The following is an 18,626-nucleotide window of genomic DNA, read 5'->3' on the forward strand; positions in this document are numbered from 1 at the left end:
TGTTTGTGTAAGTGTGAGTGTCTGTATGTGTATGAGTGTGTGTGTGTGTGATTATGTGAGTGTGTGTGTGTTTGTGAGTGTGTGTTTGTGTACGTGAGTGTAAGTGTGTATGTGTATGTGTGTGTGAAAGTGTGTGCGTGTGTGTGTGAGTGTGTGTTTGTGAGCGTGTGTGAGTGTGTGTATGTGTGTGCGAGTGTGTGTGTGAGTGTGTGTGTGTGTGTGTGTGAGTGTGTGTGCATGTGAGTTTGTGTGAGTGTGTGTGTGTGTTTGTGTGCATGAGTGCGTGTGAGTGTGTGTGTGTGAGTGTGTGTGTGAGTCTGTATATGTGTTTGTGAGTGCATGAGTGTGTGTGTGCATGAGTGTGAGTGTGAGTGTGTCTGTGTGTGTTTGTGGGTGTGTGTGTCAGTGTGTATGTGTTTGTGAGTGTGTTTGTGAGTGTGTGTGTTTGTGTGTGTGAGTGTGTTTATGTGTGTGTGTTTGTGAGTGTGTGTGTTTGTGAGTGTGTGTGAGTGAGTGTGTGAATATGCATGTGTGAGTGTGTGTGTGTGCGTGAGTGTATGTGTGAGTATGTGAGTGTGTGTGTTTGTGATTGTGTGTGTGTTTGTGAGTGTGTGTAAGTATGTGTGTGAGTGTGTGTGTGAGTGTGTGAGTATGTGTGTGTGTTTGTGAGTGTGTGTTTGTGTACGTGAGTGTAAGTGTGTATGTGTATGTGTGTGTGAAAGTGTGTGCGTGTGTGTGTGAGTGTGTGTTTGTGAGCGTGTGTGAGTGTGTGTATGTGTGTGCGAGTGTGTGTGTGAGTGTGTGTGTGTGTGTAAGTGTGTGTGCGTGTGAGTTTGTGTGAGTGTGTGTGTGTTTGTGTGCATGAGTGCGTGTGAGTGTGTGTGTGTGAGTGTGTGTGAGTGAGTCTGTATATGTGTTTGTGAGTGCATGAGTGTGTGTGTGCATGAGTGTGAGTGTGAGTGTGTCTGTGTGTGTTTGTGGGTGTGTGTGTCAGTGTGTATGTGTTTGTGAGTGTGTTTGTGAGTGTGTGTGTTTGTGTGTGTGAGTGTGTTTATGTGTGTGTGTTTGTGAGTGTGTGTGTTTGTGAGTGTGTGTGAGTGAGTGTGTGAATATGCATGTGTGAGTGTGTGTGTGTTTGTGCGTGAGTGTATGTGTGAGTATGTGAGTGTGTGTGTTTGTGATTGTGTGTGTGTGTTTGTGAGTGTGTGTAAGTATGTGTGTGAGTGTGTGTGTGAGTGTGTGAGTATGTGTGTGTGTTTGTGAGTGTGTGCGTTTGTGTGTGAGTGAGTGTGTGTTTGTAAGTATGTGTGTGTGTTTGTGAGTGTGTATGTGTGTAAGTGTGAGTGTGTGTGTTTGTATATGAGTGTGTGTGTGAGTGAGTGTGTATGTGTGTTTGTGTCAGTATGTGAGTGTGTGTGTGTTTGTGAGTGTATGTGTATGTGTGTGTGAAAGTGTGTGCGCGTGTGTGTTTATGAGTGTGTGTGAGTGTGCGTGAGTGTATGTGTGAGTATGTGAGTGTGTGTGAATGTGTGTGTGTGTGAGAGTGTGTGTGTGAGTATGTGAGTGTGTGTGTGAGCGTGTGAGTATGTGAGTGTGTGTGTGTGAGTGTGTGTGTGTGTGTGTTTGTGAGTGAGTGTGTGTGTATGTCTGTGTACTTGTGTGTATGTTTGCGGCAGTGATGTGGACGAGTGACGCAAAGCTCTTCCCTATGCAGTATCCAAACGTACCAATGTTAATTGTGTTCTGCATGTAATGCCCTGTATATTACAGTTTTAACGTTGTTTGTTTAAAACCATGGGACTTTGTGGCTTTATTTTCAGATCTCACACTTCGGTCTATTGAAAAAACAAGATTATTAGTCTCAAGCCACACTGCAACACACATGTAGTAGTCAGACTTACTACTACATGTCAGACATGTAAACAGATTAGTGACACACATGTAGTAGTCAGACTTACTACTACATGTCAGACATGTAAACAGATTAGTGACACACATGTAGTAGTCAGACTTACTACTACATGTCAGACATGTAAACAGATTAGTGAAATGGATGGACAAGTGGCAGAAGAAATTCAATCCAATGAAGTGTGAAGTAATTACTTTTGGAGGGAGGACACAAAGAGAAAATATAAATAAACAAGCGATGTTAAAGTGGGTGCAGGAGCAGAGGGAGCTGGTTTTACATATGCATAAATCACTGAAGGTGGCAGGACAAATTGAGCCTGTGTTTAATAAAATATACAGTATCCTAGTTTTTATTAGTAGAGGCATGGCGTACAAGAGCTAGATCATGTTTTGTCTTGTCCCAAACACTGGTTGACTCAATTAGAGCACTGTATCTAGTTCTGATTGATACACATCAGGTAAGATGCCAAGGCATAAAAGAAAATGCAGTCTCACCTTAGAGCATTATTTATTAGCTAAATTACACGTTTGGGATTCACTTCATCTGCAGATATAGAACATAGAACAATACAGCACAGAACAGGCCTTTGGCCCACGATGTTGTGCCGAACATTTGTCCTAGCTTAAGCACCTATCCATGTACCTATCCAATTGCCGCTTAAAGGTCACCAATGATTCTGACTCTGCCACTCCCACAGGCAGCGCATTCCATGCCCCCACCAGTCTCTGGGTAAAGAACTTACCCCTGACATCCCCCCATACCTTCCACCCTTCACCTTAAATTTATGGCCCATTGTAACACTCTGTTGTACCTGGGGAAAAAGTCTCTGACTGTCTACTCTATCTATTCCCCTTATCATCTTATAAATCTCTATCAAGTCACCCCTCATCCTTCGCCGTTCCAATGAGAAAAGGCCTAGCACTCTCAACCTATCCTCATACGACCTATTTTCCATTCCAGGCAACAGCCTGTTAAATCCTACACCCTCTCCAAAGCTTCCACATCTTTCCTAAAGTGAGCGACCAGAACTACACACAGTACTCCAAATGTGGCCTTACCAAGGTCCTGTAGAGCAACAACATCATCTCACGACTCTTGAATTCAATCCCTCTGCTAATGAACACTAATACACCATAGGCCTTCTTACAAGCTCTATCCACCTGAGTGGCAACTTTCAAAGAGCTATGAACATAGACCCCAAGATCCCTCTGCTCCTCCACCTTACTAAGAACCCTACCGTTAACCCTGTATTCCGCATTCTTATTTGTCCTTCCAAAATGGACAACCTCACACTTGGCAGGGTTGAATTCCATCAGTCACTCCTCAGCCCAGCTCTGCATCATATCTAAATCCCTTTGCAGCTGATAACAGCCCTCCTCACTATCCACAACTCCACCTATCTTCGTATCATCTGCAAATTTACTGACCCACCCTTCGACTCCCACTTCCAAGTCATTAATAAAAATTACAAACAGCAGAGGACCCAGAACTGATCCCTGCGGAACTCCACTAGTAACTGGGTTCCAGGCTGAATATTTACCATCTACCACCACTCTCTGACTTCGACCGGTTAGCCAGTTCTCTATCCAACTGGCCAAATTTCCCACTATCCCATGCCTTCTGACTTTCCGCATAAGTCTACCATGGGGAACCTTATCAAATGCCTTACTAAAATCCATGTACACTACCTCCACTGCTCTATCCTCATCCACATGTTTGGTCACCTCCTCAAAGAATTCAATAAGACTTGTAAGGCAAGACCTACCCCTCACAAATCCATGCTGGCTGTCCCTAATCAAGCAGTGTCTTTCCAGATACTCATAAATCCTAACCCTCAGTACCTTTTCCATTACTTTGCCTACCAGCGAAGTAAGACTAACTGGCCTGTAATTCCCGTGGTTATCTCTATTCCCTTTTTTGAACAGGGGCACAACATTCGCCACTCTCCAGTCCCCTGGTACCACCCCCGTTGACAGTGAAGACAAAAAGATCATTGCCAACGGCTCTGCAATTTCCTCTCTTGCTTCCCACATAATCCTAGGATATATCCCGTCAGGCCCGGGAGACTTGTCTATCCTCAAGTTTTTCATCTTCCTTCCTAACAAGTATCTCCTCTAGCTTACCAGTCCGTTTCATACTCTCCTCTTCAACAATACGGTCCCTCTCATTTGTAAATACTGAAGAAAAGTACTCATTCAAGACCTCTTCTATCTCTTCCGACTCAATACACAGTCTCCCACTACTGTCCTTGATCGGACCTACCCTCATTCTCGTCAATCTCATATTTCTCACATACGCATAAAAGACCTTGGAGTTATCCTTGATCCTACTCGCCAAAGATTTTTCATGCTCTCTCTTAGCTCTCCTAATACCTTTCTTCAGCTCCCTCCTGGCTATCCTGTATCCCTCCAATGCTCTGTCTGAACCTTGTTTCCTCAACCTTATGTAAGCCTCCTTCTTCCTCCTTACAAGACATTCAACCTCCCTCGTCAGCCAAGGTTCCCTCACACGACCATCTCTTTCCTGCCTGACAGGTACATACATATCAAGGACATGTCATATCTGTTCCTTGAAAAAGTTCCACATTTCAATGACGTCCTTTCCTGACAGCCTATGCTCCCAACTTATGGTCCTCAGATCCTGTCTTGCAGCATCGTATTTACCCTTCCCTCAATTGTAAAACTTACCCTGTTGCACACGCCTATCTCTCTCCATAACCAAGGTGGAAGTCACAGAATTGTGGTCACCATCACCAAAATGCTCACCCACTAACAAGCCCATCACTTGTCCCGGTTCGTTACCGTGCACCAAATCCAATATGGCCTCCCCTCTGGTCGGACAATCTAAATGCTGAGTTAGAAAAGCCTCCTGGACACACTGCACAAACACCGCCCCATCCAATCTACTTGATCTAAAGAGCTTCCAATCAATATTTGGGAGGTTGAAATCACCCATGACTACGACCCTGTGGCTCCTGCACCTTTCCAAAATCTGTTTCCCAATCTGTTTCTCCACATCTCTGCTGCTATTGGGGGGCCTATAGTAAACACCCAACAAGGTGACTGCTCCTTTCCTATTTCTGACTTCAGCCCACACTACCTCCAAAGGCAGATCCCTCTCGAACTGCCTTTCTACAGCCATTATACCATTTCTAATTAGCAACGCCACACCCCCTCCTTTTTTACCACCCTTCCTAATCTTACTGAAACATCTGTAACCAGGAACCTCCAACAACCATTCCTGTCCCTCTTCTATCCATGTTTCCGTGATGGCCACAACATCGTAGTCCCAAGTACCAATCCACGCCTTAAGTTCACCCACCTTATTTCTAATACTTCTATCATAGTATCAAAATGAATTTATAAAAATTAGTCTGGTGACACAACGAGAGAGATTTCTTGCCACATGGTAACATATTTTAGCTGTAAAACAATTAAGAGGCACAATGAAACACAGTACAATACAAGAGTCCATTCAGTCCATTATATAGGTAACAAGGACCAAAGAATCCAATGGGAGGGCTGGAATTTTAATGAGTATGATGTGAGAATGAAGGCAGAAGAATTTGTTGTTTATTTAGTGTTTTTTTTTCAAATTAATAATTCCTTAAAGTGAAAGGAACTGTGTTAACCAGCTCTTGTCTTATCCAGGTCTCTGGCACTGGGACATCAGTATTCGTCTCTTGGCTCGCAGCCCATCCTGTGTGGTAGTATCCCTGGCCTCGTCCCGAAGCAACTTCGCTTCTGCAGGAACTACATCGAGATCATGCCCAGTGTAGCCGAGGGGGTCAAGATCGGAATCCAGGAATGTCAGCATCAGTTCAGGGGTAGGAGATGGAACTGCACCACGGTCAATGACAACCTGGCTATCTTTGGGCCAGTATTAGATAAAGGTAATTCAGGGGTGACATGCTCCTGGGCAAGGTTGGGCACAAGGATATAGAAATACCCTGAGGAGGGGTTCTGGAGAAGACAGGAAGGGAATTAAAGGAAAGAAGTGAATTAAGACAGTTGACAAAATACATTTACTGAGCAGTTCTGGAATGAGTATAACACTGTACTCCAAAAAACAAGTGAATTTATAGTTAATTCTTTGTTAACAAGTATAATGGGTACTTGACTGTAATGGGTACTTGACATTTTTAAGCTCTGATCTCCAGCATCTGCAGTCCTCACTTTCTCCTACTTGACTGTAATTTTGAAGGATAATTGATATTAGGATATATAATTAAGCTTTATTTCAATATTAAGATAAGACATGTATTTGATATCTCTGCCAGAGTACTGTATCACAGACTTATGGATGTAGCACAGCAGGAGGCCATTTGGCCCATCATGTCTGTGCTGGTTAACGAAGATCTGACTACACTAACCCCATTTTTCAGCTTTTGGCCTATAGCGCCAAAGGCTAAGGCTGCTTTAAATGTGACAAAAGTTTCTGACTCTTTAAGGCAATGAGTTCCAAGCTCCTAACACCCTAAAGTGAAAACATTTCTCCTTAAAACTCGTCTTAGCCTTCTACCTGTTAACTTAACTCTATGTGCCCTGGTTACTGACCCCTCTGCTATTGGAAAGAGTGTCTTGCTATCCACCCTACCCATGCTTCTCATAAGCTTACTGCTCTCTATCAGGTCGCTTCTCAACTTCTTTGCTCCAAGGGAAACAACCTCAACCTATCCAATCTATCCTCATATCTCAGACCTTCAGCCCAGGTAGCACCCTGGTCAGTCTCCTCTGTACCCTCTCCTGTGGAATAATATCTTTCCTTTCATGTGATGACCAGCACTGTGCACAATACTCAAGTTGAGGCATAACCAGTGTTTTATATAGTTCCAGTATAATCTCCTTGTTTTTATATTCTATGTCTCAGCTAATAAAGGCAAGTATCCCTTACATTTTCTTAACTATTCTACCTCCCCTGCTACCTTCGGTGATCTCTCAATATGCACAACAAGATCCCTTTGATCTTCAGATTTTCTAAGGTCTTACCATTCATTGTTTCAACCCTTGGCTTGATGTCCCATTCCAAAAGGCTTACTTCACTCTGCTGGGAGTTGATTTTGATGTCTTTCTGCAGCTAACTGCTATTTTCCTCATTATTTACCACCTCATTAATTTTCATGTAATCCATGAACTTGTTAATCATATTCCCCATAGTTGAATCCAAATCACTAATGTATGTCACAATAGCAGGGGTCTGCACCAAACCCTGCTCAGTCCACTGGAAACAGACCTCCAGTCTCAGAACCAGCACCCTCTGCTTCCAGACTCTCAACCAATTGTAGATCCAATGTGCTCTTTGTATTGAATCTCAAGGGCTCTTACTTGACCAGTCTGCCAAAAGGCATCTTATCATAAGCCTTGCAAGAGTCAATGCTGATCATATCAAATGCATTACCCTCATCAATAGTTTAGTTTAGCTCCTCAAAAGATTCACTCAAATCTATCGAACATGACTCCCTTTTTACAAATCCATCCTGACAATCCCTGATTATTCCATGACTGTCCAAGCTCAGATACATTCTTTCCCTCAGAATGTTTTCCACTAACTTTCTCACCACTGAGGATAGAGAAACTGACCTCCTTATTCCTGATCCATGGATTCCTCTCATTTTTAATAATAGGACAATGCTAGAAATCCTCCAATCCTTTGGCACCTCACCTGTGGCTAGAAGAGATTTGAAAATTCCTGCCTGGATCTCTAATATCTCCTACCTGGCCTTTCTCAACAACCTATATCTTATCTGGGTGTGTAGATTTATCCAATTTTATGGCTGCTAAGTTTTCCTGTCTCTCTATGTCAATTTATTATAAAGTTTCAACATCCTCCACTCTGATGCTCACATGTGCTTTGTCCTTTTCCGTTCTCAAGACTGATGCAAAGTATTCATTGAGGATTGCACCCATATCTTCCAGGTCCACAAACTACAGTCTTACTCGTTTGCAACTTATTCTCTTCATCTTTATTTATTTAAAAAAAAAGACATTTTGGGTTTTCCTTGATCATAAATGCCAATGTTTCTCAAGCACTCTTTTTGCTTTCTAACTTCCTTTTCAAGCAACACCCGTCACTTCTTATACTCCTTTAGGAATTCTGATGTATTGATCCCTCCGTATCTGCCATAAACTTACCTTTTTATTTCTTAATCTTGACCTTTATGTCCCTTGAAATTTAGGGTTCTCCAGCCTTGGTCTCACCCTTTGGCATTCCGGGAATATACTCCTGCTATTCCTCCTTGAATGCCTCCCACTGCTGTGAGACAGTTTTATTGGCTCTCAGTCCAGTTGAGTCAAATCATATATTATGTTAGTAAAATAAGCCTTTCCCCAATTTAGAACATTTATTCTATCCTCAATCTAACCGAGTTGTGGTCACTATCTCCAAAATGCTTCCTTACTGATACGTCTTCCACCTTCGTGGGCTCATTTCCCAACATTAAGTCCAGAAATGTTGTTTTCCTTGTTGAGCCTTTTACATATTGGCTAAAAATGTTCTCATGGATGCAATTTAAGCATTTTATTCCCTCTCTACCTCTACACTAAATCTATCTCAGTTAATATGGGGTACTTAAAATTCATATTACTATCTTATTATTCCTGTACTTCTCAAATTTGTTTACAGTTTTGATCCTTTACCTTTCCCTGGCTGTTTGGAGGCCTATAACACAAACCCAACAGTATGCTTGCCCCTTTTGTGTTTCTACCCATATGGCTTCACATGATGATCTTTTCAAGGTATCATCCCCTCCACACTGCTATTCGTGATTCCTTGATCAATGTTGTGACCAGCCCCCCACCCATCTCCTCACTCCTCTTCTGTCCTGCTCTCTGTCTCGCCTTCATGTTCTATAACCAGGAAGGTTGAACTGTCGATCCTGTCTATCTTTCTCCTAAGTCTTGTCTATAGCCATGATATCATATTTCCATGTAACTACATATAGTATTCTTCACGCAACTTGTATTAAAATATATAGCTAAACTCACTTGTTTCTTATCTAGGTGATATTACCTCTGCCTTCCGGACTCATCTTCCTCACATTTTAACTTCTAATTCAGTGTCAGCTTCTCTTCCATCAGAACTACTTCCATCCTTAGCCAAACCAACAACATTGCCAAACCTTCCCACAAGGATATTGATCCAGTTTCAGTTCAGATATAACCTGCCCAACTTGTACAGTTCTCACACCCAAAGAAACCATTCCAATGCCTCAACACCCTGGACTCTTTGAACAGCTGCACATTCATCTGTCCTGTCCTTCTATACCTATGCTTACCATTGTTTAGCACCAGGAGTCATCCGGTGATTGCTACCTTTGAAGTCTTGCTTTTCGATTTCCTACCCAATTTCCTAAAGTCTGCTTGCAGGATTTCATTTCTGTTTCTTTCTATGAGCCAACATGGACCACAATGTCTGTCTATTCACTCTCCCACTCCTGAATGCCATGCAACTTTCTGTGATATCCTTGACTGTGGCACATGGGATTCGACTTAACATCCTAGAGTCATGTCTACAGCTGCAGAAGTATCTATCTAGTCCCCTCACAAACAAATACTCTTTCACGCTTCTCTACCTCCACCTCATGTCTGGACTACACAGGGTGCCATGGTTTTGTCTGTGGCTGGCCTCATTGTCACAAATTTCCAAGACTGTAAATCAACTTTGCATGTGAAATGTACTCAGGGGATACTGTCATTATTTACTGGCTTCCCTTCTTTTGATTGGCAGCCACACATTCTTTCTGTGTGCAATTTCTTAAGCTGCAGGTCCTGAGAAATGCTATCCATGCATCTTTCAGCCTTCTAACTGCACTGTCATAGCCCCAACTACTGTTCAAGCTCCAAAACAGGCATCTCCTGTACACACAATTGTCCAGACTACCGTAACATTGAGGCTTTCCCAGATAGTGCAGGACCACAGGCCAGATCTCTCCAAATATACTTTAACTCTAGAGAATATGGGCTATTGTTTTGCTTTATTTCAAAAATATCCTTTATTCATAAAAAAATCTTTGTAGATATACAAAGTCACAAATGCAGTTTGGTTCTGTATAGGAGCATAACAAGGAAACGAACAACATTGGAGTTTGACTCTATCCAAACAAACCAAGGACATCTCTTACACGGATGAGACTATATTCATATGCATTTGAGGCATTAGGAGGGTCTGAGAACTGAATGCACTCCATTTAACTGGAAGACCTCAGACAGTGGTCTTGCCCCAAGGAGCCTTGACGGCAGCTGTCCCGAGCTTTATTGCACCCCTCCACACATAGCCCTGGACCTTGGAATGTGCCAGTCTGCAACACTTGGTCAAGGTCAACGTCTTCCATGTTCTGGAAGACCAATAACTTTCGGGCAGAGTGCTTATGTCCTGAGTATCAGGTCTGCTGCCAATCTGTCTGCTTCTCTGTGAAGGTCCTCACCTTGCTTGTTGACTGCCTGTCACAGGGTCTTCACCTCATCCTCTTCTCTTTCATTGTATCATTCTAACACTGTACACTAATTCACTCAATCCAACTTTAGTATGCTGAATTAAGGGAGGTAGGTGAATGAATCCTGTCTGTTAACTGCCAGTTTGTTGGATCCATCTGCAATCGGGGTAAATTTGTAGTCATTGCCACTTTTTTAAACCAGGATTGGATCAATGGTCACTGTATAAAATATTGTTTGGTTAAGTCACCATAGTCCCACTCTCTCAGTAGAGAGATAACTGGTGGTGGTTTAATCTAAGGGTGAACATGTCTCTGGTTCCAATCATGGTTGAGAAGATGGTACCTTCACAGTTATCTTAGTGGGAATTGAACCCCTGTTGTTGGCATCAGTCTGCATTGTAAACTAGCAAGCCAGCCATTTCCCTAAAACACCACCACTAACTAATCTAAAAGACAATTTGAAAATTATTGTGTGACACTACTTTGAAATGGGCATTAATAATAGAATTATTGTAGAACAACTTCATAAAACAATTCACTCTTTCCCATTTAAAAGCCGTCATCTGTCTGTGTTTTTCCAACTAGTCAGAAGTGTGGGAACAAAGTTAAATTTAAAGTGCTCCTCACTATTGCATGTAGAAAAACCAGCAACAGTAGTAAAGTACACTTTTCGGAATCACCACAAATAGCTGAATAACTTTTCCCCCTTGGATATCAGCCTCATGAAAATGTGATCTGGCTACTGTCAAACTTCCTCAAGTGTAAGGAAAATACTACCATTAAAATGAATTAAGAACCATAGAATCTCTAAAGCGTGGAAACAGGTCATTTGGCCCAACAAGTCCACACCGACCCTTCGAACAGTATCCCACCCAGACCCATTCCCCTGCCCTATTACTCTACATTTCCCAAGACTAATGCAACCACCCTACACATCCCAGAACATTACGTGCAATTTAGCATGGCTCATTCACCTAACCTGCACATCTTTCGACTGTGGGACCAAACCGGAATATCTGGAGGAAACCCACGCAGACACGAGAAGAATGTGCAAACTCCACACGGATAGTCACCCGAAACTGGAATCAAACCGGGTCCTGATGCTGTGAGGCAGCAGTGCTAACCTCTAAGCCACTGTGCTGCCCCTAAATTCCGAAATTCTCTGCAAAAACTTAGGTCCAGCACTTAACCACTTAAAAGTCCTTTTTAAATTGACATTTATTTTCTGCAATCCCATTCATTAAATTGAAGTAAGGGAACAATTTATATCTGAAGATTCAGCCCTGCAGGTAATAAACTATTCCTTCAGGAATTTTTTTAGTTTTAAAAATAATGTCCTTATTGTTTTTTCCTTTCTTCTCTCTCTCAATTTAATCTTTCTCTCCCTTTACTTCTTTCTCTCAACCTGATTTGATTTGATTGTTGCTCACCTATTCCTATCTCCCTTATTACCTGTAGCTTTCTGAAGTTTTAAATCATCAATTAATGAGAAAATCTTAAGCCAGCTGTTCACCAAGTCTCAGATTCCCTATTCCCTTATCATGTTACATCAGTTCATATTTTCAACACAGTCTTTTGATCTAAAGGATAAGAAAGAAGTCTAACTAACAGGTAACGATATAAGACGCCTGTACCAGCAAATTCTGGCTCTAGCTTTGTGATTGCAACTCTCTTAAGGATGATTGTTGAAGTCAGAAGCTCTACAGGGGTTACCTAGTAGTGATAGGAGGTCAGAACAGATACAGAGCTGATTTAATAGAATATGGCCTGAGTGTGCATTTTTCAATCCTGTTGCTATTAAATTGCAGCCCAATTGAATCGTTAATAAAAGATGTGTCTAGTTCCCCAAATCATTTTAAATTCCTCTAAATCTGTGATGTCATCTATGTTCCTTCCAAGTGAATATTGATTTCCTTCTTACCAGCAGTTGCATCACTTGGATGGGAAAAATGTTATTGGGAATGGGAGGCTTTGAGGTATTAAAATAGGAATTAATAGATGATGGAAGACCAAGATCCATCTAGTCAATATTCTGCTAATAGCTTGGTGTAATTATAAAGGACATGTTGACTAATCATAACAATCCATCACTATCAGTTAGTCTACACCGGACCCACTCATGGAGCAGGTGAGAAATACAAGCCCAAATTCACCTCTTCTTGCCAAGCATGTTAAACTTGATACTTTTTACATCTCAAATTATGGTCTACAGTACCTCAAATATTTACTTCTAACAAAAAAAATCTAACTTTCACTTGAATGAATCAACCTTATTTCCCTTCACTGTCTCCTTATCCCTGGGGATGTTCTTTTATAGATTAGCCATTTTTTCAGTGAAATAATTATAGCATTGGTTATAGGATAACATTATTGCAGCAATGTTAGGATTAAGAGTTATCCAGATAGCAGCATTGTTTAGGGATTAAGACTTGTTCCTAATGCCTCCAATTTAACAGTCTCAGCCTTGTGTTCAAAACTCCTCACAGCCTAGCCCCTTTTATTCTCCATAGTCTCATCAATCCCCACAACCTTTCAACAAGTCTGTCTTCCATGTATATTCCCCATTGCCTTTACTCTATAATGGCTCTAAGATTTGAAATTTCCTCCCTAAAGCTATTTGTCCCCCTCCATCATGCTTTAAATCCCCTTCCCCACAATAAAACCTACTTCTAACTAAGATATTAAATACCCTTCCCTTACCTCCTTCTTTGGCTCTTTTGTCTGATGAGGCGCCCATCAACTTTATATTATATACCAGAAAAGCAAGAGGAAAAGGAAAATAACACCTGAAATAAAAGCACCATGCTGAGTAAATGGTGAGTGCACTCAACTGATCTGACAGCATCTGTGGAGAAAGAAAGTGACCTAATGTTTCAGGCTAATGATCTTTCCTTAGAATGAACAAATACAAATTCCTGTATTATGGTGCTCAACCTTGCTCGAAGATTAACTGAATTATAGTGTTGTTTTGATAAAAAGAAACCATCCCTTCTTGCAAGTTTAAGGTTATTGGAGATTAAAGCTATGTTTTAATGTCAAGATTATAACTGATAGGAACACAAGCAGTTTTCTTCTTTGCAACTTGTCAGATGTGGGAGTTTAAAGAGAGTTTAAGGGTTACTGCGGATTATATCTGCCATAAATGCTGTTGGATGCGAATCTTATCAGATCGAGTGGATGGGTTGGAGAGACAGATAGAAGCGATAAGGAATTTGCAACAGCAACAGTATGTGATGGATGGCAGTTATGGGGGGGGGGGGGGGGGGGGGGGGGGGAGGTGGAAGTTTCAGATACAGTCGTATAGATAGGTTAACTCCAGGAAGGATAAGAGAGGTAGGCAGCCAGTGCAGGAGTCTTTTGTGGATATACCCATTTCAAACAGGTATGCTGTTTTGGAAAATGGGTGATGGATTCTCAGGGATGTCTCAGAGAGGGTGCAGAATGTTCTCAAGGGGGAGAGGGGCCAGCAGGAGGTCATTGTCCACATTGGAACCAACAACACAGGAAGGGAAAAGGTTGAGATTCTGAAGGGAGATTACAGAGAGTTAGGCAGAAATTTAAAAAGGAGGTCCTCACGGGTAGTAATATCTGGATTACTCCCAGTGCTACGAGCTCATGAGGGCAGGAATAGGAGGATAGGGCAGATGAATACATGGCTGAGGAGCTGGCATAAGGGAGAAGGATTCACATTTTTGGATCATTGGAATCTCTTTTGGGGTAGAAGTGACCTGTACAAGAAGGACGGATTGCACCTAAATTGGAAGGGGACTAATATACAGGCAGGGAAATTTGCTAGAACTGCTTGGGAGGATTTAAACTAGTATGTTGGGGTGGGGGGGGGGGGGGGGCATCTAGGGAGATAGTGAGGAAAGAGATCAGTTTGAGACGGGTACAGCTGACAACAGAAGTGAGTCAAACAGTCAGGGCAGACAGGGACATGATAGGACTAATAAATCAAACTGCATTTATTTCAATGCAAGGGGCATGGTTAGGAACATGGGACAGGGATATCATAGCAATTACAGAAACATGGCTCAGGGATGGGCAGGACTGGCAGCTTAATGTTCCAGGATACAATGCTACAGAAAGGATAGAAATGAAGGCAAGAGAGGAGGGTGAGTGGCATTTTTGATAAGGGATAGCATTACAGCTGTGCTGAGGGAGGATATTCCCGGAAATACATCCAGGGAAGTTATTTGGGTGGAACTGAGAAATAAGAAAGGGATGATCACATTATGGAGATTGTATTATAGACCCCCCAATAGTCAGAGGGAAATTGAGAAACAAACTTGTAAGGAGATCTCAGCTATCTATAAGAATAATAGGGTAGTTATGGTAGGGGATTTTAACTTTCCAAACATCGACTGGGACTGCCATAGTGTTAAAGGTTTAGATGGAGAGGAAGTGTGCACAAGACAATTTTCTGATTCAGTATGTGGATGTACCTACTAGAGAAGGTGCAAAACTTGACTTACTCTTGGGAAATAGGGCAGGGCAGGTGACTGAGGTGTCAGTGGGGGAGCACTTTGGGGCCAACGACCATAATTCTATCTGTTTTAAAATAGTGATGGAAAAGGGTAGACCAGGCCTAAAAGTTGAAGTTCTAAATTGGAGAAAGGCTAATTTTGACGGTATTAGGCAAGAACTTTTGAAAGCTGATTGGAGGCAGATGTTCGCAGGTAAAGGGATGGCTGGAAAATAGGAAGCCTTCAGAAATGAGATAACAAGAATCCAGAGAAAGTATATTCCTGTCAGGGTGAAAGGGAAGGCTGGTAGGTATAGGGAATGCTGGATGACTAAAGAAATTGAGGGTTTCGTTAAGAAAAAGAGGGAAGCATATGTCAGGTATAGACAAGATAGATCAAGTGAATCCTTAGAGTATAAACGAAGTAGGAGTATACTTAAGAGGGAAATCAGGAGGGCAAAACGGGGACATGAGATAGCTTTGGCAAATAGGATTAAGGAGAATCTAAAGGCTTTTTACAAATATATTAAGGACAAAAGGGTAACTAGGGAGAGAATAGAGCCCCTCAAAGATCAGCAAGGCGGCCTTTGTGTGGAGCCACAGAAAATGGGGGAGATACTAATGGAATATTTTGCATCAGTATTTACTGTGGAAATGGATAGGGAAGATATAGATTGTAGGGAGATAGATGGTGACATCTTGCAAAATGTTCAGATTACAGAGGAGGAAGTGCTGGATGTCTTGAAATGGTTAAAGGTGGATAAATGCCCAGGAACTGATCAGGTGGGCAAGTTGTTGGAGGGAATCCTGATTGACAGGATGTACGTGTATTTGGAAAGGCAAGGACTGATTTGGGATAGTCAACATGGCTTTGTGCATGTGAAATCATGTCTCACAAACTTGACTGAGTTTTTTGAAGAAGTAACAAAGAAGATCAATGAGGGCAGAGCAGTAGATGTGATCGATATGGACTTCAGTAAGGTGTTCGGCAAGGTTGCCCATGGGAGACTGATTAGCAAGGTTAGATCTCATGGAATACAGGGAGAACTAGTCATTTGGATCTAGAGGTAGAAGACAGAGGGTGGTGGTGGAGGGTTGTTTTTCAGAGTGGAGGCCTGTGACTACTTTTTGTCATTTATATAAATTATTTGGATGCGAGCATAAGAGGTACAGTTAGTAAATTTGCAGATGACATCAAAATTGGAGGTGCAGTAGACAGCGAAGAGGGTTACATCAGATTACAACAGGATCTGGACCAGATGGGCCAATGGACTGAGGAGTGTTAGATGGAGTTTAATTCAGATAAATGCGAGGTGCTGCATTTTGGGAAAGCAAATCTTAGCAGGACTTATACACTTAATGGTAAGGTTCTAGGGAGTGTTGCTGGACAAAGAGACCTTGGAGTGCAGGTTCATAGCTCCTTGAAAGTGAAGTCGCAGGTAGATAGGATAATGAAGAAGGTGTTTGGTATGCTTTCTTTTATTGGTCAGAGTATTGAGTACAGGCGTTGGGAGGTCATGTTGTGGCTGTCCAGGACATTGGTTAGGTCACTGTTGGAATACTGCATGCAATTCTGATCTCCTTCCTATTGGAAAAAAGTTGTGAAACTTGAAAGGGTTCAGAAAAGATTTACAAGGAAATTGCCAGGGTTGGAGGATCTGAACTACAGGGGAAGGCTGAACAGGCTGGGGCTGTTTTCCCTGGAGCGTTGGAGGCTGAGGGGTGACCTTATAGAGGTTTACAAAATTATGAGGGGCATGGATAGGATAAATAGACAAAGTCTTTTCCCTGGGGTGGGGGAGTTCTGCACTAGAGGGCAAAGGTTTAGGGTGAGAGGGGAAAGATATAAAAGAGACCTAAGGGGCAACTTTTTGACGCAGAGGGTGGTACGCGTATGGAATGAGCTGCCAGAGGATGTGGTGGAGGCTGGTACAATTTCAACATTTAAGAGGCATTTGGATGTGTATATGAATAGGAAGGGTTTGGAAGGATATGGGCCGTGTGCTGGCAGGTGGGACTAGATTTGGGTTGGGATATCTAGTCGGCATGGACGGGTTGGGCAGAAGGGTCTGTTTCCATGCTGTACATCTCTATGATTCTATGACTCATTCAATAATGCAAATTTGATTGCAGCCTCCCAATCGTCTGGGTATCTAGACTAATCCACTAGTGCAGTACAAGTAGAGTGCTGCACCTTTGGACGTGCCACCTTTGAGATGAGACGGAAACATTTCCCTCGCAAGTGGATGTAAAGGATCCCTAGGCACCATTTAAAAATAATTTCTCCAGAGAATCTTCGACACTATGTATTCCTCAAGACCATCATTTAAACAGATAATCTGATCATTGACACATTCAAATATTTGAAACCTTGCTTTTTTTAAATCATTCTTGGGATGAGATGTTACTGGCTAGGCAGTAGTTAAAAGTCAATGATAAAGGGCAGCTCAGTGGTCATAGTACCAATTGACCCGGGTTTGATTCCAACCTCAGGCAACTGTCTTGGTGTAGTTTGCACATTCTCCCAGTGTCTGTGGGTCTCTGGCTGCTCTAGTTTCCTCCCAAAGTTCAAAGATGTGCAGGTTGGATGGATTAGTAATGAGAAATGCAGGGTTACAGGATTAGTAGGTAGGTGGATCTGGGTGGGTTGCTCTTTGGAGTGGACTCATTGGGCTAAATGGCCTGGTTCCACACTGTAGGGGTTCTGTGAACATTTCTGTGGATTTGGAGTTGCATGTAGGCCAGACCAGGTAGGGATGATAGTTTCCTTCCCTAAAGGACAATAATGAAGCAGAGGTGTTTTTCTTGATAATCGATTCATGGTCATCATTAGACTCTTAATTCCAGATTTTTAAAAGTGAATTCAAATTCCACCATCTGCCATGTTGTAGCCTGCAACAGCTCTAGACACTATCTACAGCACCACCGGCCTTTGTGTCATCGACAAACCTACAAACCCACCCTTCCACGTCTTCATCCAAGTCATTTATAAAACTACAAAGAGCAGAGGCCCAAGAACAGATCTCTGCAGGACACCACTGGTCACCGACCTCCAGGCGGAATACTTTCCATCTACTGTCATTCGCTGTCTTCTTTTGTCCTTCAATTCTGTACCCAGATAGCCAAATTTCCCTGTATCTCATACCTCCTAACGTTCAGAATGAATCGACCATAGGGAACCTTATCAAAGGTCTACTGAAATCCATATACACCACATCCACTGCTCAACTTTTGTCAACTTGTCTCATCCCGTCCTCAAAGAACTCAGTAAGACTTGTGAGGCATGACCTGTCCCTCACAAAGCCATGCTGACTATCATTAATCAAACTATGTTTTTCCAAATCGTCATAAATCCTATCTCTCAGAATCCTTTCTAATACCTTACTTACCACAGACGTAAGACTGGCTAGTGTGTAATTCCCAGGGATTTCCCTTTTCCCTTTCTTGAACCGAAGAATAACATTTGCCTCCCTCCAATTGGGTGGCTCAGTGGTTAGCACTGCTGCCTCACAGCCCCAGAGACCTGGGTTCAGTTCCCGTCTCAGGCGACTCACTGTGTGGAGTTTGCACATTCTCCCCGTGCCTGCGTGGGTTTCCTCTGGGTGCTCCGGTTTCCTCCCACAGTCCAAAAATGTGCACGTTAGGTGAATTGGCCATGCTAAATTGCCTGTAGTGTTAGGTGAAGGGGTAAATGTAGGGGAATGGATTTGGGTGGGTTGCGCTTCGGCGCGTCGGTGTGGATTTATTGGGCTGAAGGCCTGTTTCCACACTGTAAGTAATTTAATCTAATTATCCAGTACTACTCCCATGGAGAGTGAAGA

The 18,626-nt window shown here is 42.4% G+C and overlaps 1 protein-coding gene across 2 annotated transcripts in view; it reads left to right on the forward strand.

Annotated features, from left to right (window-relative positions):
* The window catches only part of LOC132830697 (proto-oncogene Wnt-3), a 116,151-nt gene that overhangs the window by 28,227 nt on the left and 69,298 nt on the right, over positions 1-18,626 (forward strand). For both annotated transcript variants that reach the window (XM_060848512.1, XM_060848510.1), the window contains exon 2: positions 5,560-5,801. In XM_060848512.1, the coding sequence (XP_060704495.1) occupies positions 5,675-5,801 (127 nt within the window). In that variant the 5' untranslated portion in view covers positions 5,560-5,674. The remainder of the gene's footprint in view (positions 1-5,559; positions 5,802-18,626) is intronic.

The sequence above is a fragment of the Hemiscyllium ocellatum genome, chromosome 32 (genome assembly GCF_020745735.1).
Source record: "Hemiscyllium ocellatum isolate sHemOce1 chromosome 32, sHemOce1.pat.X.cur, whole genome shotgun sequence".
In the NCBI taxonomy this organism is placed as follows: Eukaryota; Metazoa; Chordata; class Chondrichthyes; order Orectolobiformes; family Hemiscylliidae; genus Hemiscyllium; species Hemiscyllium ocellatum.